At 41.3% G+C, this 24,946-nt stretch overlaps 1 protein-coding gene across 9 annotated transcripts in view; it reads right to left on the bottom strand.

The window, feature by feature from the left end:
• NBEA (neurobeachin) overlaps positions 1-24,946 on the bottom strand; it is a 472,923-nt gene that overhangs the window by 332,350 nt on the left and 115,627 nt on the right. For 7 of the 9 annotated variants that reach the window (XM_066621990.1, XM_066621993.1, XM_066621995.1 and 4 more), the window contains exons 26-29: positions 20,997-21,127; positions 19,049-19,156; positions 15,488-15,656; positions 9,254-9,349 (exon numbers count right to left, since the gene is read on the bottom strand). In XM_066621990.1, coding sequence (XP_066478087.1) covers positions 9,254-9,349; positions 15,488-15,656; positions 19,049-19,156; positions 20,997-21,127 — 504 coding nt within the window. The remainder of the gene's footprint in view (positions 1-9,253; positions 9,350-15,487; positions 15,657-19,048; positions 19,157-20,996; positions 21,128-24,946) is intronic. The other 2 variants (XM_066621997.1, XM_066621998.1) reach the window with 1 other exon arrangement.

The raw sequence follows: 24,946 nt of genomic DNA, 5'->3' as shown, positions 1-24,946 counted from the left end.
GTGCGGCTAGCAAAGAAGACAAGGGTCCAGTAACTTTCCACCTTCACTGCTCAGCCCCCCTACCCATAGCCTGCCCCGCCACCTTTTACTACAGTAAACTAGACTATACTAAAAAAATAAAAAACCACAAGCGTTCAAGGACAAGTTGGCCTTACTCTAAAATATTGTTTGTGCAAACTAGCTCCTGTAGCCCCATTATCTCTAAGACAAAGAAACCAAGTGAAAAGTAGCTTGCAGCTTTTAACCTACAACATTTGCAAGCCCAAATGCAAAGACAATAAGCTAATCTTAAAATAGTGTTACTTTAGTTATCTAAAACTCTTAGCACATGCATCACTTTCCTACTAGATAAGCAAGTACATAAAGATGGACAGCAGTGAAAATAAATGATTACATCTGTTTATGTTATGACTTTGACAGAAGCACTGTAAATTTTCAAAACCCTTCAGTTTATTATCGCGCTAAGACAAGCCAGTAGGCAAAGAAGGAGCACTGCTATGACTAGCAGTGATTTTAACCTTGTCCAGGACTAAGCACTTAGATGCCAGATGCCTATTAATGTTTTCCATTGTAACTGAAGATTACATTTTTTAACACTAAAATAATCAGTTTGGTTAAATAAATGACATGTTGCCCGAGGTGAGTATCATCGTCACAGTTGTCTTGCTTAGCATGTCTTCTTTACTGTGATTGATAAATGAATACACATGAATATGTTTGCCTAGTATGCAACCTAAAAGCCTCGAAATAGTCAATATGAAAATTACCATTTCCTATTTATGTAACACAGAACACTTCTTTCTAGTATGGAAATCTATATCCTCATGGCCCAATCCTAACCAGGCCTTGCACTGAGTTCCATCTGTGCAAGGCTCAGGCTGCTGGTGCAGTAGCTACTGCAATAGCGTGTGGGCGAGGGCCACCAAAGCAATCAGCTGGTGGCTGGCCAGCTGCAAGCACATGCCGACAACCTTCTGAGACCCTGCTGGAGCAGGGTACGTTAGCAGAGGGGGAGTTTCTGGGAAGTATTGGTGCAGGGATCAGGAGCGGCCAGGGGCATATGAAGTGTTGGTTAGTGGGTGGATATTGGCTGCAGCAGTGCTGCTGATTTCCTATGTCCTTGGCCTGGGCTCCAGACACCCCTTTGGACTCACTAGGATTTATGCCAATATTGGCACAAATCCAAATAGGCCCATTGAGGATGTTTTTACTTACCTCTCTGTCACTGCCTAGTCCCCAGCCAGCCCAGAACATGTCATGGAAGCTGTGCCAGTGCTACTGCACACTCTGGGCCATCCCAAGAAAGGACTGGGTTGTTGGTAATATAGAATTATTTTGAAACTTTCTGTTGCCTAATCCAGTGGTTTTCAAACTCTCTGGGACAATTTGAGCCGTTCTAAGTCCTTGCAGGGGCGGGGGGAAGGCAGTGACGTGATTCCCAGGATCGCGTTGCCCAGGGGGCTGCAGGGGTTTGGCTGGACTTACCAGAGCCTCCTACAGCCTTCAGAGGGTGCGGGGAGCCCTGCGTGACCATCTGCAGGGCTCCCCGAAGCTTAGAAAGTAAAAGCGGAGCAATTGTACTCCGCCTCCGCAAAACCAGAAATGGAGTGCGATTGTTGCACTTTCACTTCTTAAGCTTCAGGGAGCCCTGCAGACTGTTGCGCAGGGCTCCCCACACCCACGCAAGGCTGCAGGAGACTCTGGTAAGACCAGCCAAGCCCCTACAGCCCCCTGAGCGACGCGATCCTGGGAATCACATTGCTGCCTCCTCCCTGCTTCCTCACTGCCCCCGCCCCTTAAGGGGGCAGAGGCCAGGGCCCTCAGGCTGGGGCGTCACGACGCCCCAGTTTGAAAAGCCCTGGCCTAATCCATAATTTGTCAGAAAATGAGGGAGAATCAATGTTATATGATAGCCTTGTCATTAAGCCTCTCACCCCAGTCTTCCTGTACCAAGATCTCTTGTTTACCTGCAAATAGGTGTGTGGGGTCAACCAAAGCTTCACTAGGACTACCAGTCACAGCAACAGGAAACTCCTATAGAGAGGTCAGAAATCCATCAGGAACATTTTGACCCTGGGGTGGATCATCCCTATGTGTTGGACCAAGTATCTGAGGCAGGGTAATGGCTGCTATAGAGGCCATAAAATCCAGTTGCACCTCATGTCATGGTTCTATCAGCACGTTGAATGTTAACTGTATGTTAAAATCTCCCAGAGCAATCAATCAAGGGGATCTCTGAAATCACCCCCTCAGCTCTAAATCCCTTTTCTGTCTTACAGCCCAAACCTAAGTTTCCTGGCACCCACCAAAGCAGCTACCGCTGTATCCAGCAGGTGCCAGGGAGCTGCTGGAAGTTTCCTCGGGGGAAAAGGGACTTTTGTCCCCTTCCCCCAGGGAAAGCCCCAAGCACCACAATGGGGTTTCTCAAGTCTGTGCTAGCTATTTCTGGTCCAATACGAAGTTCAGGATCTCATGGAGCACCCTGCTCCCGCCCCGTTCCTCCCCCAGCTCTGCCACCCAGAGGTCACACCGCCCAATGGTCTCACCCCTTCCAGCAGTGCATCCTCCTCTTGCTGGCTCTGGGCCTGGCACCCAACTGGCACAGGACCAGCACAAGTGCTCCTTACTCGCCAGATGCCATAAACGTGCTTTGTGGCACATTTACAGCACCCACCATCAGTGCAGGGTAATTTTAGGATTGGGCCCTTAGTTATCCACAACCAGGTGCATACATCTGAAATGCCAGGCAGAGACCTAGAAAGTGCAGTGTATTCATGATAAGATTACCATAACTCCTGTTCCCTTTGAATGTTTTAAATTCAATAAAAACATTCACAGTGACAACACAACAATAGAGTAATAACACTGGTAAACATTTAAAGCAAGTTTTAATAGAACAGTATTTTAGTATTTTATTTCAGTTTGAATATTTTATTTTAAATAAATTTTTAATAATATTTTATTTAGAAGAACAGTCTATTAACATGATTTGCCATTCTGATGTTAAGGTCATACCATCACTAGCACTTTGGCAGTCCAATTCTCAGCACGCTTGGTTCAAATCGAATTCCAGTGTGCTCGAAGGAGTGAAATTCCTAGTAAATAAAGTTAGGATTCAGGCATATGTGGGGCATTTTCTGTCCAAGTTGAATCAGAATCCTTTACTGGCATATATAGGCCAAGTTATATATAGGACTGAATTCTAAGTCTCCTTTCATTCATGGAAGCAACTCTGTTTTCACAAGGGAGAACAACCATTTTCACTAATCTCCCCCTCCACTGGAAACTTCCTGCACCCTCTGAAAATCTGTTCCTGAGGGTCTTCCCAACATTTGGGGGATGCAGAAGGAGGGGAGAGGTTAGTAAAAATTGCTCCTTCCCCTTGCACAGACATTTCTTCCAAAATGAAAGAAGTATTTAGGACTCTCAGGGTGCAATCCTAACCCCTTATGTCAGTGCTTTCCAGCGCTGGCATAGCAGTGCCAATGGGACATGTGCTGCATCCTGCAGTTGGGTGTCACTCACAGAGGCCTCCTCAAAGTAAGGGAATGTTTGTTCCCTTACCTCGGAGCTGCATTGCCCTTATGTCAGTGCTGGAAAGCACTGACATAAGGGGTTAGGATTGCACCCATAGTCACATAGGTTGTGTAAAATTCAATAGCCTAGATGCAGGAGAGTCATTCTGAAAGAAGAGCAACTTCTTAATGCAGCAAAAATGCATACCATTGACCATCAATTCAGAAAAGCAACTGGAGTGGATGTTTGTGGATATGACCCATCACTGACGCATTAGACAATAGTAACTGTTAATTCAAGACTAAGTAGCAGCAAATGACTGATGATCAGCAACTCCAGATTTCTGGTCTTTAAGGAGAAGGCTGGGTACAAATATAATAAAGAAATAATAAATGTGTTTACAATTAACCCAAGATACTGTTTACTTAGCATCCTGCTTATTAAATCTTACATTGTTGTAGTTATACACAGGGTTGATAAAAATAGTTTAACCCCAAAATGTTAAGAAAGAGTTGAGCTAAATCGGTTTCTGCACTTTTAACTTCTTTTCCCTTATGGCCATGAGATTTTTGAACATTTTCAATAGCCTTTTCAAAAAGTCTTATATTTTAAATATAATGGTGCATTATACAACATCATAATTCCCATACTACCTTTAATGTTCTCAAGGAATAGACCAGTGTTATTCAAACTGTGCGGTGCGGCTCTTTAGGGCGGCACCAGGAACTCAAAGGGGAGGCGCGGGATGTCCTCTCACAGTGATACAGTCACACCCCTGGGCAGAATACGAGCCCGTCTTCTGCCCGTCATCCGCGCTTTTTTTAAAAGCAGAAGAAATGGGAGCTGCTCAGCTGCGAGAGTGGCTGCTGCCGGCCCGCCCTCTTCTCCCACCACTCCAAGGCTGCCACCTTCTGTGTTCTCTGCATGTTGTTTACAAAGCTCTTAGACCCCCCATCTGGCAAGCACCGAGCATGCTCAGCTTGCAGTCCTTAACCCTCGCTGATCCTTGTCTGGTTGGTTCCTAGTTCCCAGCCTGGGATCGCTTCTCATCAAAGTGAAATCTCTCTTTTCAACCCCCTCCCTCTTCCACCCCCCTTTCCATCTCCAAGCCTTTCCTCCCCCTCCCCAGATAAAACGCTTCCTATTTTACTGGTCACCAGGGGTCTTAAAGTTGTTTCCATGCAGTTGGCATGGGGGGGGGGGAAGAGAGAAGCACACACTTCACTTGGCCAGGAGCAGAAAAAGGGTACTATTTTTAAAGTGATTTATTAATCTTGTTGTTTAACTGAAGAGGAAAGGCTGTATTTTTAAAGTGATGAATCTTGCTATTTGAAGGGAATACTTATCAGCCATTGATGAAGTGATTGCCAGCCCAATCCTATCCACACTTTCCTGGGAGCAAGCCCCATTGACTCTAATGAGACTTACTTTTGAGTAGACATTTATAGGCTTGAACCGTGCATCTCCTAGTATAGGAGACAAATCAGCTTCCTAACCAAACCCATACCAGCTCTGATATATTTTCATGGTCTATTTTTGTTTTCCCCACCAGCTGCTGAAAAAATTTAATTTCATTAAATTAATAAAGGGTTCAATCCTATCCAAGGAGAATGGGAGAAATGACTAGTTGGATTGGGGTCCACAGGGGTGTGTGTGTGTGTAATGTTGGTCAGACTGGTTGTTCACAAAGTTCATTTGATAAAACAATTCTACTGGTATGCTTACAAAGTTTAAAAAATGAGTCCTCCTGGACCAGACAAAATCTACCTAATCCAGCATCCTGTCTCCAACAGTGATCAGCAGCTGATCATTTATAAAGCATGTATATTGCTGTGTATTAATAATATATTTTTAAGATCTGCATTTAATTAACGATATGATTAATATAATTAATATTGATATTGTATTGGCAACCTTCAGTCTCGAAAGACTATCGTATCGCGCTCTGAAAGGTGGTTCTGGCACAGCGTCTAGTGTGGCTGAAAAGGCCAATCCGGGAGTGACAATCCCTTCCACACCGGGAGCAAGTGCAGTCTGTCCCTGGTCTGTCTCCCTGGCTATGGGCCTTCCTTCTTTGCCTCTTAGCCTCAGACTGTTGGCAAAGTGTCTCTTCAAACTGGGAAAGGCCATGCTGCACAGCCTGCCTCCAAGCGGGCCGCTCAGAGGCCAGGGTTTCCCACTTGTTGAGGTCCATCCCTAAGGCCTTCAGATCCCTCTTGCAGATGTCCTTGTATCGCAGCTGTGGTCTACCTGTAGGGCGCTTTCCTTGCACGAGTTCTCCATAGAGGAGATCCTTTGGGATCCGGCCATCATCCATTCTCACGACATGACCAAGCCAACGCAGGCGTCTCTGTTTCAGCAGTGAATACATGCTAGGGATTCCAGCACGTTCCAGGACTGTGTTGTTTGGAACTTTGTCCTGCCAGGTGATGCCGAAGATGCGTCGGAGGCAGCGCATGTGGAAAGCGCTCAGTTTCCTCTCCTGTTGTGAGCGAAGAGTCCATGACTCGCTGCAGTACAGAAGTGTACTCAGGACGCAAGCTCTGTAGACCTGGATCTTGGTATGTTCCGTCAGCTTCTTGTTGGACCAGACTCTCTTTGTGAGTCTGGAAAACGTGGTAGCTGCTTTACCGATGCGCCTGTTTAGCTCGGTATCGAGAGAATGAGTGTCGGAGATCGTTGAGCCAAGGTACACAAAGTCATGGACAACCTCCAGTTCATGCTCAGAGATTGTAATGCAGGGAGGTGAGTCCACATCCTGAACCATGACCTGTGTTTTCTTCAGGCTGATTGTCAGTCCAAAATCTTGGCAGGCCTTGCTAAAACGATCCATGAGCTGCTGGAGATCTTTGGCAGAGTGGGTAGTGACAGCTGCATCATCGGCAAAGAGGAAGTCACGCAGACATTTCAGCTGGACTTTGGATTTTGCTCTCAGTCTGGAGAGGTTGAAGAGCTTTCCGTCTGATCTGGTCCGGAGATAGATGCCTTCTGTTGCAGTCTATCTCCAGTTAATATTGATATAGTTAATATATATTTAATATAATATATTATAATAAATATATTATAATATTATATTTAATATAGTTAATATTTCTGGCCACTTCCTGTTTAATGATGTCACTTCCAGCACTCAGGAACATGATGGGGAGTCATGGCCAACAGCCACAGGGGTCAAGGGAGCCACTGGTTGGAAAAGTTTGAGTACCACTGGAATAGACAGTTGACTGAATCTAGGAAATGCATATCATTGCCCCACTTAAGTATAGAACTCTGTTGCAAAATAATCAGTTTGTCCCAAGTTCTAATCTAGACTAGAAAGCTACTACAAGTATACCTTGCGTTAAGGCACTTTGCTTTACAGCACTTGGCTAATATGGCACTTCAGCTTTGAACCTCTGACAACTGGGGACTGGATGTCTGGACAAGACAGAGGTTCTCTTGGTTTGGAGTTCTGCAATGCAGATACAGGATCATCAACCTCTTCTTAATGCGGTTGTACTCCCCTGCAGAAGCACATTCACAGCCTGGGGTTCTCCTGGTTTCATTGCTGCTCCTGTATGGCCAGGTGGCAGAAGCACCAGTTTAGCTTGGTAGGCCAACTGTGGCCATACCCGAGACAATCAAGCATGACCATGCATGCACTAGTAGCATCAAGAATGTCTGAAAGTTATAATTGGTGCAGAATGTGATGGACTGTGATATCACAGGAGCTTGCTGATTTGACTCAGTCTGATCACTGTTCCTACAGGTGGCACAGGCTATCAATTTGATACTGGGTGCAATTCAAAGTGCTGGTTTTGACCTATAATGCTCTTGGCTTGGGGTAAAGGTAGCTGAAGGACTGCCTTCTCTCTTACAAGGCCAGCCAGCCCCCCAACTGGAAGGACCTTTCTAAGGATGCCATTGTTGGCACCCATAGGCTGGAAGTGACCTGAGTAAGTACTTTTTCAGTGGCAGTGCCTTAATTATGTAGATCTTTGTCCTTCCTGTCTACCTTCTGGCAAAGTCTGATGCTTTTTATTTCAACTAGCCTTAAGTTAGTTTGTTGTTGGGCTTCCTATGTTCATTCTGCTTTTTGCTTTTCCCTTATGTTCCTTGATTTTATTTCTTATTCCTGCTTCCTATTTCCAGTTTTATAAAAGGGGTGGGGGAAACAATGCTGCTGCTTTTGTGACATTATATTTTTGACTTGTTTTGCTTTTCCAGTATGCTTTCTATTTGCTACTTTTACGATACTAAATTATTGCTAATAGTGTTTTACAGTTTGTAATGTACTTCATTTTCATTATTTTATTTACATGTACTATATTTTTTATTAAAAATAAAAATTTGTTTGCCACCTTGAATGCCTTGTTCAAGACCTGTCTGCCTTAAGAGGTGGGACATAAATCTTATTAATCCTTCCTGACTATACACAACTGATCAGAATGAATGACCAACAGGTGTTATTTGTTAGCAAATTCTTCCTGGGATAAAAGTAAGATTTTTCAAAACAGTTATGATGAGTTCCTGTGAGTTGAGCTAACATCATTAGATCTATATGCAGATCCTACACAATATTCTGGGTAGCATTTTGGATCTGACATTACTGAAGACAGGAGGAACTTCTCTTGAGCCATGTTGCTAGTGTGGTTCTAAGGTCGATTAGGGTTCTTATTTAACTGAAACAGCTTTTAAATGAATTGACCAGAAATCCTGGAAAGCATCACCTCCTGCCATGAGGTTCCTCATCCTGAACAGCCTTTAAAGGAAACTTCCCTTCCACAACAGTTTATGATGCTTAGGTTCTAACTTGGACAGTTCTCCCATTCTATTATGTTTATATGAGACTTGCTGCCTATGAGACACTATTTTCAAATACACTTTTTTCCCCACCACATATATCTTCTTTACAATATATGATGGAAGACCAGGCAAGTTCTTGTAGAAGCGGACCCCTTTTGAAGAGTGAGAAAGAGATGAATAGCTAGCTTTAATCCTTATAGCTTTTTGACTTTATTAAAAAAGAAAATAAAAGTAAGAACCCTAGCTGCTCTGAGAGGTTTTTTGGCTGTCGGGTAAAATACAAATCAATAAAAATAAATTTTGGAAATGAACTTTAAAAAGTGATTATGTGGTTAAATTGTATTGTCTGATTAGGTAGGGAAGGTAAAAAAAAATCACTGAACTGTGAACATGAAACAAAAAGAAGCAAGGAAGCTATGCTAAAGTACAGGAAAGATGGTCAGGGTCAATGTGCATGTACATGTCCTCGGATGACATCATATTTTTAGATCCAACTGTTGTCTCAGAAATGGAGGAACCCCTGCTAGACTGCCATCCTCGTCTGAATTGAGAATCAGGTGTTCTCCAAGTTCTACATTCAAAACTGAAATCAAGAGCTAGAATTAGTTTTAAAGATCTATTTACAATGTAATGTTATAAAAGGAATTTAGATCAAGCATCATGTAGTTTGTTTTTCACAGCATTACACTTTTATTACCTACAACTATTTCAGTAAACAAGATACCTCAGTGAACAAGGTACCTCAGAAGACAAACAGCTAGGCAGAGTTTCCAAAAAAAGTCTAATTTCTGTACAACGCAAAACATATTTTCTATCAATAGCTGTGTTAGAGTTAGGTTTAGAATTACATTACATGATATAATTGTACCCCAAGTTTATACATTATATACATTACATGATATAATTATATTCCTAACCTCCCATGATAGGAGGTTATGTTAGCATTTATTACCTTTGTAAAATGAGTGTGTAAAGCTCTGCTCAGGGATTAACTTGGCAAGGAATCCATGGTTCAAACTTGGGTGTGGGATAGATGGTATGACCACAACTGTGGAGAAAATCATGGAGTCAATTGTGAGCCAGCTACTTATTGCTTGTGGCTTGGTCCACTGTGGATCCATGACAGAAGTCCTATCTCACTGAAACATGCAAACATGGCACTAACAATGTATTTCTCAGGGAGAAATCAAGAGATAGGAAACATACCTGCAAATAATGCATTTTAGAAACAACACTGATAGGGAAAGACAGATATACATACACAAGACAAGCACGGCTGGAACAGTTAAATAGAATCAGAAGTTTGCTACTCCAGCATTACAGCATAATACATGAATGGGAAAGACACACTAAATATAAACACAAAATTAGTATGGTTGCAATATCTAGTGGATTAATTGGTTAAATTAAATCAATTATACTATTTTAATTTACAATAAAGTTTCACCAATTAATCAGGCAGTAGATTTTTAAAAACTATTAATTTTAGTGCAAAAACTATAGATGGTACACCCCATCTTAGAAAGGTATTTTCCTTTCTCTTTCACACAAGAAAACACCTTTTGCAGATGGAGTCTGCTGGAACGCATGCATCCATCTTCTATACTTAAGTGTGTTTTTTTTCTTCAGAAGTATTGTTTTATTCATATGCAAATCTATCTTGATTTCCTCAATTAATTACATTCTAGAGCTCATAAGGTTATTCAAACTAGATTCAGGTGACAATCTCTTAATAATGAGTCATTTTTTATTAGAACACCTAATGCAATAATATTTCTTTTACAGTAAACAATAAAGCAAGCTCCAGCAGTGAATAACTGCTGAGATCTTTCAATGCTCTAATATGCATAATTTAGTTATGTAAACTATATACAAACAGCAATTTTATTGTCAAATGAAAAGTCTTTACAAGATAAACAATATGAAAAATTATCAATTCAAAAATGTATGCCTACAATTAAACAGCTGTATGTATAATAAGAACATCATCCAGAAATCTGATCACTGATTTCTAAATAACTTTTGTTTGGCCGAATAAAAAAGATGCACACACATGGCAATGTCAACCCATTCCAGAGGAACTTTAAAAAGCCATGATTGTCTGGCTAATAATGTAGATCAGCATGTTCCAAACTACGGTCCATGGGCCAGATCCAGTGCGATGAAAAACCCGCCCCTGTTCCGTGCGGCAGCCTCATCTCTGATCACTACAGAACCTTGTGCCGGGCAGCTTCTTCTGCTGCCTGTTGCCCCAGCAGGCTCTGTGCCCAGATTTTCAGGCAGATGTGGCGGCCCGGTGCCAGGTTCTGCAGAGACTGGAGAGAGAGATAAGACGCAGCGCAGTAGAACAGTAAGTGCTGCTCACAATAAGGATAGCTGTCCTTATTTCTTCCTGCAGCAGTCCTGCAGTTTGGAGATCGCTGAACTGTAGATAATGGAGAAATGTCTGAACTGAAAACTAATAGGTTCTTCAACCAACAGCAACTCAAGAGGTAGGAGAATGGGTTTAATTGGTAAATTGATGGCTAAACAGATGCAATGTATTAATGTTTCCTCTGAAACTATTCCAGGAAAATATGTTAATTTGCATGTAGTATTTGAAAACCATAAAACAAGGAGTTTAAAAATACCCAAGAAGTGACAGACTTGACAGATTAAAAATCAATTCTAGTGCATTCATTTTCATAGACACTTCCACTGTATTGTGAGCAAGACAGCATGACTGAAGGAATTCAAATACTTTTGTGCAACAAATAGCTTAATACTACTACTTAGCATCTGTATAGGACTTTATTTTGATGTTGTTCTTATAACAACCCTTATAACAAAAAGTATTGCTAGCCCCGTATTGCTGCTGGGGAACAGAGACTAAGGGTGCAATCCTAACCCCTTATGCCAGTGCTTTCTAGCACTGGCATAGCAGTGCCAATGGGACATGTGCTGCATCCTGCGGTTGGGTGTCACTCACAGAGGCCTCCTCAAAGTAAGGGAATGCTTGTTCCCTTACCTCAGAGCTGCACTGCCCTTATGTCAGTGCTGGAAAGCACTGACATAAGGGGTTAGGATTGCGCCCTAAGAAAGAATGGTTTGCTTAAGTCCACCACCTAGTGAGTTCATGGCAAAGGAAATATTTAAACCAGGGAAATCCAGATTAGCAGTTCAGTCCCTTAGCCACTATGCTAACACAAACATCTTGTTTCACAGAGAAATTAGAGAAACATCTGTATTTGCCTTTTTTAGGATCAGATAATGTATTTAGACATATAAAAGTTGTTCAATATAAAAAGGTGATCTTTTTTGGGTTAGTTTTCTCTGATAGCTAAATATTTTGCAAGGTTGATAATCTGGTCAGACTCTTCCTCTGAAATTATGCAACCCAGAAGTAATGGGATGTATAAAAATTAAACAAATGAAAGATAACATAAATCTTACATGCAATCTTATATGCCTACTTAAAGCATGAGGATAAATTCTTACCAGAGAATCTTCTTTCTCCTCTATAAGCTAAGAGTCAGTCCTAGGATGGTTTGGTCCAATCACTGGCTACAGAAGGCAAACTATCATTTCTATGAAGCTGAGATAGGCTCGTGAAAAAAAATCAGCTAATACTTCAATAACATTAGGACATTTGTAACACAAAACTGGAATTTACTGCAAATCAAAAACCCATAACAACTACAAACACAATCATTCCAATCATAAGATTGTCTTAAGTTTTATTCTAGGCTGTACCCTAAATCTTATTATTCTCCTTCTGGGTGGAACAGGAGAGACAGCCACTGGTTTTAGAGGTGACCATCTATATTTACCACCCCAAAGGAATACACATTAGAAAAAGGAGAAAAAAAGGATGCACCTTACAAGTCAACCCAGGGCAGCTCTGGTCTTAAAGTCTCCCTGCAACATAATGCAACTAAAAGAAGCTTCCATAAGATCCAGGGAATCAACAGGCTGTATAAATAAGAACATAGAAATTTTCAAAAATTTATGACCCCCATTTCCCCCCACTATTGGACTCAGAGCATCTGACAACAAAGATTAAAACAATCAAAACAAATTATACAACAGAAAAACCAAGCACTTACAGCAAAATACTGCAAAAAAACCAAAAAAAAAAAAACAGAAACAAAACAGAGACAGCAATAATTATTGTTTTATTTATGTTGTAACTTGCTTTGAGCTGCTATGTGGGCTGGAAAAGTGGGATAAAGATGTCTAAAATAATAAATCAAAAAAGTCCAGAAAATGCTAGCTGAAAGTGACAGGACTTTAGTCTCTGACAAAACAAGTAGGTCCCTTCCCTACATTGTCCATCTGTGTAGTTTTAGGGTCAAATTGTATGTGTGTTTAAATGTAAACAGCAGGTACAGCCCCATCCATGCAGATTGGGACCACAGTAAGGGTACTTAAACCCTTTTACTCATGATCCAAATCTGAATTAAGACCCCCATGTTGATTTCTCTCTGGTGGGAAGCTTCCATTAGTGTTACATCTAGTTTGGACCTAGTTTAGAGCCTCTATAAACTTTCATCACTTGGCTAGTTTCTAATTCTCCCTTAGCTGGTGCTTGGGGAGCAGGTTGACCTCTCAACCAATATGCTCCTGAAGTTGCTGCTGGGATCCATGTGTCAAACCTGACTAGTTTGATCACACTGGCTATTTGATTAAACCATCACACTTCCCAGAGATGAAAACTCAACATCCTTGTAGTTCTCCAACAAGCAGACCTTGATCTCTCCTTGCCAAGAAGGTAAGAAATGAATTCATGTCTCAGGATGGCATAATTCAGTTAACAAGAAGGGCAGCATCTTTTAAAAACTTTGCAAATAAATCTTCAAGAGCTTCTGCATCCAACACATATAATACTACTTCCTTTGGATCAGTGGTTCTCACGCATTTAGCACCGGGACCCACTTTTTAGAATGAGAATCTGTCAGGACCCACTGGAAATGATGTCATGACCAGAAGTGACATCATCAAGCAGAAAAATTTTTCACAATCCTAGGCTGCAATCCTACCCACACTTACCCAGGAGTAAGTCCCATTTACTAGCATTGTTAAAAGAATATACATAGTAGTTTGTTAAAGGTACAGGACTGCAACATTTCCCGAAATGCAGTCACATACCATGGTAGCATCAAGCCTAATAGATTAAGAATAAAATACAGTGGTGCCTCGCAAGACGAATGCCTCGCACTCCGAAAAACTCGCAACACGAAAGCGTTTTTGCGATTTTTTCTGGTGACTCGCAAGACGAATTTTCTATGGCGGTGCTTCGCAAGACGAATTTTTCTATGGCCATGCTTCGCAAGACGAATTTTTAAAATTAAAAAGTTTAAGTTTTGTGCTTGAAATTTTTGAAATCCTCTGTACAGTATGTATGCCTTTCAAGAGCACTTAATAAACACTTTGTAAACCAAATTTGACTTTGTTCTGACTTTTTTTGCCCATAGGAACGCATTAATTAAATTTCAATGCATTCCTATGGGAAACCGTGCTTCGCAAGACGAAATTTTCGCAATACAAAACGACTTGCGGAACGAATTAATTTCGTCTTGCGAGGCACCACTGTACTGAAATGAATGCAGACCCACCTGAAATTGGCTCATGACCCACCTAGTGGGTCCCAACCCGCAGTTTGGGCAGGAGGTCTGGTCTAGAGGGTAGAGCCTCCGTCTGCCTGAAGATAACATCCACAAGGTCGCCAGTTCGAGGCCACCGGCACCGTGCGACCTTGGAGCAGCTGACAAGCTGAAGCCGAGCAATTCTATCTGCTCTGAGCTTGGGAGGATGGAGGCCAGAATGTGAAGCCAGATCGGAATGAAACACCTTGAATGTAGTTGTTCTTGAAAGAAAGAACCTTCTTTGAAATTGTAAAAATCCCTATTTAATAGGGATTTAATAAAGCCTGCCTATGTAAACCGCCTTGAATAAAGTCTTGAATAAAGACCAAGAAAGGCGGTATATAAATACCTGTTGTTGTTGTTGTTGTTGTTGTTGTTGTTATTATTATTATTAGGAACAAACAAGGGCTAACCCTGGATATTACCCATATGACATGAGAAAAACGAACTTAATATCCTTTTTCTAATAGTACTCTCTTACAGGTTATTCCAGGGGTTCCCAAAGTGTGCATTGCAATGCCTCTCACAGGGGCGCCACGGGATGTCTTGCAGTAGTTTTTCCTACATGCTCTCCTGGTTACCACCATCTTGGATCTTGCAGAAGTTTGTGAGATCCATGATGGCAGTGCAAAATCTCACAAGATTTGGGCATCGCCACCTTGGATCTCATGAAATCTCATAAAATGCGAGCACCTCCATCTTGGATCTCATGAGACTTCGCAAGATCCAAGATGGCAGTGCCCACCTGAGCTGGGAAGAAGAGGCTGCAGGGGCATTGTGACGCAAGCAAGTTTGGTGGTCACTAGGTTATTCCATGACTGAAACTGTCTTACGTTTCCTGTGCAAACCAATAACAACTGTTGTGAAAGTGGAGAAGATATAAATCTTTGGGCACAAGCCTAACCAGGCCTACTTAGAAGTAAGTTCTATTTTGTTCAATGGGGCTTACTCTCAGGAAAGTGTGCTTAGGATTGCAGCCTTTGCACATGATAATTCACTAAGATTGATTATGTTTCCTCTTAGCAGGGTGAGAACAGTTTAATTTTTCCTTGCTGACATTGTGCCCTGAGATAAATCTAGACCTTCTCACTACCCATTACTTGTCCATCTTTGGTGAAAGCAATTGGGTTCTTCATTGCATCCATGCTTGCATTAAACTTCAATATGAAAATACCAACTACTAGACTGATATATAGTAGTGGAAGAACAGATGAAACTTCTATCACTTTGAAAATAAAAAATGAATTCAAAAACAAAATAAATTAGAACAGACAAGCACTTCTGATCAGTCTGCCTCAACACACAGGGACAACAGGTTATAATAGCTAGTAGGTTATCTAATGCCTGTGGCCAATAACGATTCTGATAGCCAGTTTTCTACTGTTCAAGAAAAAGACCAAACCATGCTAGGAATGAGGAAATGGCTCCAAATGGGGGGGGGAACATTTTCAAAGCAATTGAGATAAATACATTAGACATAGATTCATTAGATGATCATTCAAATTTTATTTCTATAGGTGATAGTCTTACAGATTATGCAACGAACTGAAAAACAGAGGTACCTGTACTTGTTGGTGAATTTATTTCTTGCCTGATATTTCTACCTGCCTGGCTTCCAGATCTTGCAGTTTCTCGTTGAGGTTCGAGTATATCCCGATACTTGGAGACCATCAACACAGAAATGAAGTAAACCACAGCCAAAGCTAAAAATTGAGCCTGTTTGCTATCATCCTGTATAAAAGAGTAAAGAATACAATTTTTTTTTTAAAATGATACAAAATATTTCAAATACGAACCCTGTACTACTGGTTATTTTATACATTCACCTATAACAGAAATTATATACACAGGTGTGTGCAACATGTATAAACTATCACAGTTCTAAATCAACTTTCTAATCAACTTTTTACCCATGGAGAAATCTCCAATGAGGGCTGTGCTGGGAGAAGGATAATTTATATGTCGTCTTTCCACCTTCAGGTCAGTATATTGCCCAAGTGTCTAGAAACATGGGGTTATAATTAAATTTGACAAGTTGCAATAATCTAGTGCAAGAAGCTATTTTTAATGGTAAAATACAGAAAAAATGGCATCAACATATGCTGACAACCTAGGTAATATAATATTAACATAATTATAAACATAATTATAATATTATGGCTCTGAGATATCCCTGCAAATCTCAGGGACTCTGAGATTTGCAGGTTTAGGTCAAGCCAATGAGGAAGCTAGCTTTGAACTTGGCCATTCCAGGTGGCATATTAATTTCTAAAGGCACCTAGAGTACAGAAATTAATTCCCATCTGGATGGTAACGTTACTTAATGATCATCACTTAGCTTTTTCATCTGAAAAGGGATTGTAGGGAACATATAATGAATATGGAACAGTCCACCTTTGCATATTTGTTGCTTCATGAGATTTGTTTAAGAGCCCAATCCTGAGCTTGGTGCGCCAACTAATCGCTGGTGCACACTGTCGCAAACATGCCATAAGGCACGTTTGCGGGCCCTAGCAACTTGTGTGACTTGGTGGTCACACGGACCACTGAGTAGCAGAGAGGTAAGTGGAGGCATGGGGGGAGGCAGGGGGGAGGCATTCTGGAGAGGGGGGAGGCGGGCGGAGGGTGGGAAGAGGGTGGGGAGGAGGCATGCCAGGGGAGGGAGCGCAGGGGAGGGAGGTGGAACTGATGGAGCAAAGCTCCACCGGATTCAAATCCTCCACATCTGGCTCACCGCCCAACACGGAGGCACTTGATTCAGGCATGCATTTTGGGTTGGCAGTGAATTGAGTCGCTCCATTGCAAGGAAAGCCCCATTGCAGTTTACCCAGGGAAAGGGGACAAAAGTAGAGAAGATGGCAATGGAGCAACTCTCTCCCAGTAATCTGACTTTCTTCAAAGCCCCCTTCATCACCACATGGGGACAGCTTGAGTTGCATCAATGTAGATTAGACCTGAACAAGGGTGCAATTCAAGGGAATGAGCGAGGTTGCCACTGACATGGGTGGCCAAGGGGGCTAGTACACAGTAAAGCAATAGAACTATGCATACAACAGCCAATAAGGAGCAGCAGACAATATTAAGCTTAAACAGACAGACAGACAGACAGACAGACAGACAGACAAATCACATGACACCAATAAAAAGCAGCAGTAAAGCAACAATAAATAACAAAGTATTTAAAACAGTACACAGTATTATCATCAGTAATATAAGCAAAAAGTAATTCAAGGATAAAGTAATAAAATGGCAGCAGAAATATTGACAGTAAAAACAACAGTAAAGAGAAAAACAATAAAAACAGTAAAAAAACAGCATTAATGTGGAGATGAACAGTGGGAAACAGCTAATCATCAAATAGATATGCCAAGAAAAAAGTAAAGTTTTAAACCCACACCAACACTTTATGCCTCCAGAAAGAAGACAGTTCTCAAACCATAACAGGAGTTCCACAACTACAGTGCCATTGCAGAGAAGGCCTTGCTTCTAGTACTGCTCCCCCCCCAATCTCTCTCAGGAATGGCACACCCCTTCCCCCTATGAAGATCTAAGGGTAAAGGCCAGAATGGACAGAAGCAAGTGAACCCAATCATGCCCTAGTCCCAAATTGTGAAGAGCTTTAAAGGTCGAAACCAACACCTTGAACTGGGTCAGAAATGAAAACAGTGGCCAGGGCAGCTGTTGGAGCAGAGGTCCAACACAATTGATTGCTGAGCTTCAGTAACCACATTCAGTGTACTGGAGCTCAGTGTCATTTATGGATGTTGTAAATAGCGCAAGGAGGCCACCACTACAAGAAACAATCTGTGACCTCACAACAACATAAACCAATAAGGAAATGCATTTTGGGGTTAATCTCAAACTCTAAATTTCTTATTCTGAAGGGAAAAAAAGTGGGAGCTTATCAATTATCTGGAAATTATTTAAAAGGTAGGACATAAGCAGGTATTTTGTGGCTGCAGACAAACTAAGAATATTTCAGTTCCATTTTTAAGACCTTTAAAATTTATAAAGTTCATTAAACTTCAACAGTCCTTACATTTTATCTTGTATTAATATAAACTATTATAAATAAAAAAGATTAATATTTTTACATTATTAGACATTTTGAGTCAAAAATTATAGAAACAGCTAGAAATGCAATAAATATTTATATAATACTCCTACAAACGTTTCTAAGGAAGAAACTTAAGCTTTAACTCATCTTCTATAGTAGAGGCATACTTTTAACTGAACAAAGCACTATTTTCAGATAAAGTAGCACAACAATGATCTACACTCTTTAAGAATTCCCAAAATAACCCATCGAAGTAAGGTTCTTGACCTCACTAATTTGTTCTTATTACATTTAAATGAATCATCAGGCATATATGATTTTTAAAAAGTGAATGAAGTCATCTTTATTGGGACATTGGATTACATAGTTATTCATATAAAAATAGCGTACAGCGCAATCCTAACTTGTGCTGCCATGCCTGCCCCATATCCAACGCAGTTTTGGGCTGCAAGCGGCTCAGCCTGGGGCAAGGGGAATAACTTCCCCTTACCCTGGGGAGAGCCTCTGCAGCCCCAATGGACCTACTTGGATCTGCACCACCTAAAGAGGATCCTGACCTCATCAGGATCTGGCATAACTGCCAGGTCCAGGCTGTGCTTCCCGCTTCCCCTCCTCCTGCCCACTGGCCCACCCAATGCTCGTCCTTCCCCCCTGCCCTGAAATACCTCCCTCCTGCCCTTCCCATGCCCCCCAGAATCCCTCACTACCCTGAAAAGGCTGGTGCATACTTGCCTATCTGCCAGTGCAGAGAGGCCCGATTTGACCTCCGGAGACCAGCGCATTTCCAAGCGCAAGCGTCCCCTCCTTTTAAGTTGGCGCAAAAGTGCTTTACTGCACTTTTGAGACAACAACGGGACAGCACAAGGGAGTTGCATCAGCCCAGGGCACCTTTTGGATTGCGCCCTTAAGTAAGCAAGATACTCTATGTAGTAACATAAGTACTATGTTTTTACACACACACACACACACACAGAGAGAATGAGAGAGAGAGAGAGAGCATAACTACTATGTTAAAGGAAAGATGCACACACCTTTAAGAAAAAGCTGCTGCATATACAGTACTTACCACATCACGAAACACTACTGCACGGAGACGATTAATGTCTACATCTTGAAGGAGCCTATCTGGATCTTTAATAGGGGACAGGTTACCAGGAACATTTTCCAATGGAGTCTAAACACACAAGTGTCACAGTTTCAGAAAACTCCAGATTCAAAATAGTATATTTTATGTATACTTTATGACTCAGTTCCTTGTAATGTGATATAACTGACACAAGTCACATAACTAAAATACAGCACTTTAACAGCCCAATCCTACCCCCGACAGTGCTGCTGGGTGCAGCAATGCCAGAATGGCACTGCCAAGGCCACCAAGGGTCTCCTCAGGAAAGGGATTAATCCCTGCTAACTGGTTAAGAGTCACTTTTTCAAGTGGGTGCTCCTCTTTTATTTAGCAGGGGGAGAGTAACTGGCCCACCTCACCCCAGCAATGTCTTTTCTAGTGGCTGTCTGCTGCATCTTTTTAGATTGTGAGCCCTCTTGGGACAGGGAGCCATTAGATATTTGATTTTCTCTGTAAACCGCTTTGTGAACTTTTTGTTGAAAATCGGTATATAAATACTGTTGTTGTTGTTGTTGATTTCTGCAATGGGACTTTTGCCTCTGCAATGGGGTTTTTCAAGTCTGCGCTGGTTATTTTGCAGGCGCAGACTTGAGAGCCTCAAAACAGAGGACAGAATATGGCCGTACAGAGTTCTGTGGTCCCACCCCCCTCCCAGGCCAGTTCCTCTCCCCACCCTGCCCTAGAACGCTTCCCCTCCCCTGCAGCCCCCACTGCCACCTGGAGCTCTTACTGTGCTCCAGACGGCATCTGTCCAGTACAAGGCCGCCACCGGTGCCGATTTCTTTCTGGGTGTCACAGACATGCCTTACGGTACTTTTGTGACACCCAGCACTGAGCTACAATAGGACTGGGCCCTAAATCAATTCATTATTCTTAGAACTGCAATAATATGTTCTGTACCAAAGACAGGTGAAGACAAGTAGCTTTTTTTACAATAATTTCAAGAGACTCTTGTAACATAGCAAAATCAAAGTGAGCATCACTTAGCAATATTCCAACCAGCGATGGCCAGCGTATGCGATGGCTGCCACTGGTCCCTATTCACCTTCCCTAGTCTCCTGAGCCATGGGGAGTCATGCTCCCTTCACCTCCTGTGGCTTTTCTGAACACTTATTTATGTGCTGCCTCTATGAAGCTCAGAATGTCCACTTCAGGCAAAAACACGTGGCTTCCAGTTTCCCGGGAAACTTTTTTTTGCCCAAAACGGGTATTCTGAGCTTCATAGAGGCAGTACATGGATGTTTTGCATAACATTAAGCTTCTCCGGTTTCCATCCCTGCCAATAAGCGACACAAGACTGTGTGTTGCATTTCAGTTGTATGTTGATGCAATGGACTTTAAATAGTGAAAATTTCTTTGAAATGCATAATGCTTATGTGTGTAAGTCATGGTGGTATAGTGGTCAGCATGAGGGAGGTTCAGGTTCAAATCCCCTTAGCTTCAAAATAAAATTACTAGTGACCTTGGACCAGTCACAATCTCTTAGCCTTACATTCTTCACAGGATTATTGTGAGGGTACAAAGTGAACTATATCTGCCAACTCTGAGCTCCTTGGAGGAAGAATGGAATAAGAATCAGCTAGACAAGCTACTCATATCAAAATTCTTAAGCACCTGGCATGCATGCTTGTAGTTTGACCCACTTTTAAAGGGTCAAGTGAAGCACCACTACCAAAACAGTCCACTTGCTTTACAAGTTGCTCAAATCTCTCTCTATATCTGCTTAAATAAAGACAAAGCCAAATACTGTATATTGGTGGTTCCAAGTACAGACAGTGATGAATACTGGCATTTGCCTGACAAGGTTCAGTCAATGTTCGTAAAAGGAAATGTGCTTTACTTTGTCTTTCCTTATTCTGCAGTATCATATATATTAAACATAATTTACCTTAGCTGTAGTAGTTGCACTTATACCTTGAAGAGTCTCCTGAGTTTTACTGCTGATTAGCAGCGTTTTATTTACTCTTTCTCTCTGTCTTTGTCGACATTCCAAACAGTTCCTCACAGCAACACAACAAACTAAAAAGTTTGAAGAAATGATAGACCATCAAATCTCTTACACGTTAATAAGATTTCAAAAGCCACAATGAAATGTTATCAAATTATAGTTTTGAGTTCTGCCATAATATATCACCACATTTGCTTCACTATCCCAGCCATCTATAAGGTTAAAATAAAGTCAGTACCCATCTCAATTCGGTATTTTTAACTTTTAAAAGAAATGCTACTAGTACCAACATTTATTTTGCAAAAGCAGCAGTACAAAGACTATAATGAAGAATATAACTGAATGACCCCTGAAGTTGCAGTTTATAACAGATAATAGGAAAAAAATTCAGGACGGATATGTGACTTGTGTTTTTGAAACTCAAAGATTCAGTTTGTTGAGGCAAGCAAGGTTTAAGAAAAGATGCTGTGCTTAAAGGAAAGAAAAACCTTTGAAATAGAGTGGTATGCCATTCTAGGCACAGGAAGATGGCAAAGACATACAGATGGAGGAGGACGGACTGTGAATAAGGGCCAAGCAAAAGGTCTGAGGATATATTCCTGGCATCTCCAATTTAAAGTGTAGCAGCCACTGCACCCAGTGCTCTGCTAGATGAGCCAATGGTTTGACAGTATTAGGCAGCTTTGTGCACAGAAGCATGAGAGAGACAAAGCAAGGAGAAAAGGAAGAATTTTTGTCAGGAAAAGAGAACTGTAATTTTGTTGTAGATACTTAGGGCACAATTCTAACCAGGTCTACTCAGAAGTAAGTCCAATTTTGTTCAATGGAGCTTACTCTCAGGAATGTGGGGTTTGGATTGCAGCTTTAAAGTGACAAAATGCCCAGTTTTTCTCTTAAATTCAATAGCAACATTGTGCCTTGTAAGTTGTTTGCTTAAAAGACCTACATAAGGTAGAGACTCTCACAAGCTCACCTTGGATTTACCTGAAAATGAATCTGAAATCTGCAGAATTTTCTCAGGTCATTTTTCTCAGTCAAAATGATAACCTGCTTCCTCAATTTCCCTCATTTAATATAAGGGAACCTCAGCTCGTTCCATCACATTAAAACAGGGAAAATTCAGGTGATGCAAACACTAGAACAGTGGTTGTGAAACTTTTAAAAACAGCTACTACCTGCTTTATAAATGCCAAGGGGTGTGGAGAAAATGGTGATTGGGCAGCGGTGCTGCCGCCTCAAGTAGCAGCTTGTTTCATCCTTGGTGCACATAGCCTAATCTGCCTTTCAGTTTTGTGACCCACCAAAAATTGAGTCACAACCCACTGGTGGGTCCTGGGCCCAGATGGAGAACTGCTGCACTAAAGGGATGGGTTCCTCCTCTACCACCTCTCTATTTTTCTCCCAATATACCTGAATCTGGAACATAGGAAGATGCCTTCTACTGAGTCAGACTGTTAGTCCATCTAGTTCAGTATCATTGACACTGACAGGCAGCACTACTCCAGGGTTTCAGACAGAAATTTTTTCCCTGTCTTACTTGGAGGCATTTGAGATTAAATATGGGACCATCTGCATGCAAACTGGGCACTCTATCACTGAGCTACAGCTCCTTCAACTGAATTAAATTTTATTTCAGTTTAATTACGCTATGGAGCTCCAAACTGTTAAGCAAGGGGTGAGGGAAGCTAGCAAATCTTCTGCTTAGATTTAGTAAATCCAAACCACAAACAATCTGGAGAGCCTTTAACAAGCCCCTGTTGTTAGTTTCTGAACCTGGTTTGGGAAACTTTGCCAGCATCCCTGCTTAAGAGATGCACATAAATCAGATTTGGAGACTACTAGAAATGCTACTACCATTTCCCTTTGTTTATGTCTTCTACCAGCTGTACCACTTCCCTTTGTTTATGTCTTAAATCACACATAAGAATCATTAAAAACAATTATCTCTGCTTAAAGCTTGCATTTCTACTGTGAAATTAATCTGTTTTCTACCCAAGTAATTCTCATTTGCTCTTAACTCATTTGCTCTTATGAAACTTACTATTTTTTGCTTTTAGGGGACCCACACTTTGGGGGAGGCGGCTTGTTCTCATTCAAAACCACCAGAAATTCCTTTCTTTTTTATTAAATTGGGACTGAATTTTTTCTTAGGTGTGGGTCACATAATCTATTTTTTGGCAACTGAGGGCCCAATCCTATCCAACTTTCCAGCACTGGCACAGCTGCAATGCAGGGAACAAATGTTCCCGTACCTTGAGGAGATCTCTGTGACTGCCCCCACCACCACAGAATGCACTGCACACCTGCACTGGCACTGGAAAATTGGATAGAACTGGGACCTAAGAGGGTAGTATCAGTTTATCTGCAGTCTGTAGTTGGCTGGCTGGAGTTGTAATTGCATTTGTAGTATAATTTATTTTATTGTTAAACCGAATTTTAGAAATTTCTATTTAGACTTTTTGTTTTCCTGTTTTTATTTTGACTGCTGTACTTTTATTGTGATGTTAACTATTTTAAGCTTGTTAGCTGCTTTGAATCTTCTGTGAATGGTTCTTCAGAAAGCATTATTCTAATTAGAATAATATCTAATTAGATATCTAGTTAGAATACATAGCCTAATTTATTTTATAATTTATGGTAGAAGTTGATCTGTGGGATTAAATCAGACCTTATGCTCTTTAGAATTATGACTTTACTAGAATGAGCCCTCTAGTATTCAAATACAACCTGACCTGCACAAATATCTCAATCAGTGGTACCCAAACTTACCAGGGTGATGGCGAGCCTGTAGCCTTTTCTAACTGGTTCAGTTGGGTGCTGCCATCTTAGTTCTTGCAATATCTTATGAGATCCAAGATTGTTGTACCAAAATCTTGTGAAATATCATGATATCCAGGGTGGCAGTGCCAAAATCCCATGAGATCTAAGATGGCGGGACCCATGTTTGTGAGAGTTGAGCACACATCTTGGACCTTGCAAAATTTTGCAAGATTCAAGATGGCAGTGCCAAGGAGACCTGGTAGGAAGGGTGACCAGGGACATCCCACGGTGCCCCTGTGAGCGAACCACAGTGCCCTAAGGTGCTGCTGTGCAGTTTGGGAACTATAATCAAGACCCACAGTAATTCAACATGTTCAGCCTACTGATGTCACATAGGCTGCAACATGCTTACCTGGGAATGAGACCCACTGAATTCCACAAGACTTACTTTTGAGTAGACATGCATAGGAGTGTGCCAGCAGAGTATTATATATATAATTTCACCGTAACAGCTCAGCTGTTCAAGGTATGTTACAACTTTTAAGAACAGCATGTACAACAGAATAAAACGCAAAAATCCCAAAAGTTTTGCTACCAAGAAAAATATTTGCTCTTTTCAATTATTCCCGTTTATCACTATGAGTGAAATGCAATCTTCCTCAAAAAATATGAACTAACATGATCAAAAAGGTAGACACTGTGATTGGTTCTGCAAAGCAGATGAACATGTGTTCAACAAATGACTGCTAATTGCCATGGGAAAAATTAATTACAGCATGAAAGATAGACAATATGCAGATATTCACAGCCATCACTGGCTTCGAGGTTTTTGGGATGCCAAGTTGCAAAAGAAAATTGCTTCCCCAAAAGGCTGGGAGCTACGCTGTCTTTAACAAAAGCAAGACACTAAAGATAGAAACATATCTTTCCTTTCACAAGCTTCTCTAGTGTGCTACTCCATTGTTTTTAGAAGTTGAAAATGTAACGTAAGAAGAGCATATCTAAATATAATATCCTTTAATTATATTTCTGTAGAAACAAAGTTACCATGTTAATGAGCCTTAAATATCCCAAAGTATCAAAATCTTCATTATGTTATTTAATTATAAATTACAATACAGTCACCCCTT

The sequence above is a fragment of the Tiliqua scincoides genome, chromosome 3 (genome assembly GCF_035046505.1).
Source record: "Tiliqua scincoides isolate rTilSci1 chromosome 3, rTilSci1.hap2, whole genome shotgun sequence".
Taxonomy (NCBI): domain Eukaryota; kingdom Metazoa; phylum Chordata; class Lepidosauria; order Squamata; family Scincidae; genus Tiliqua; species Tiliqua scincoides.
Note: the sequence above shows the minus strand (reverse complement) of the source record. Positions and strands in the feature narration are given on the sequence as shown.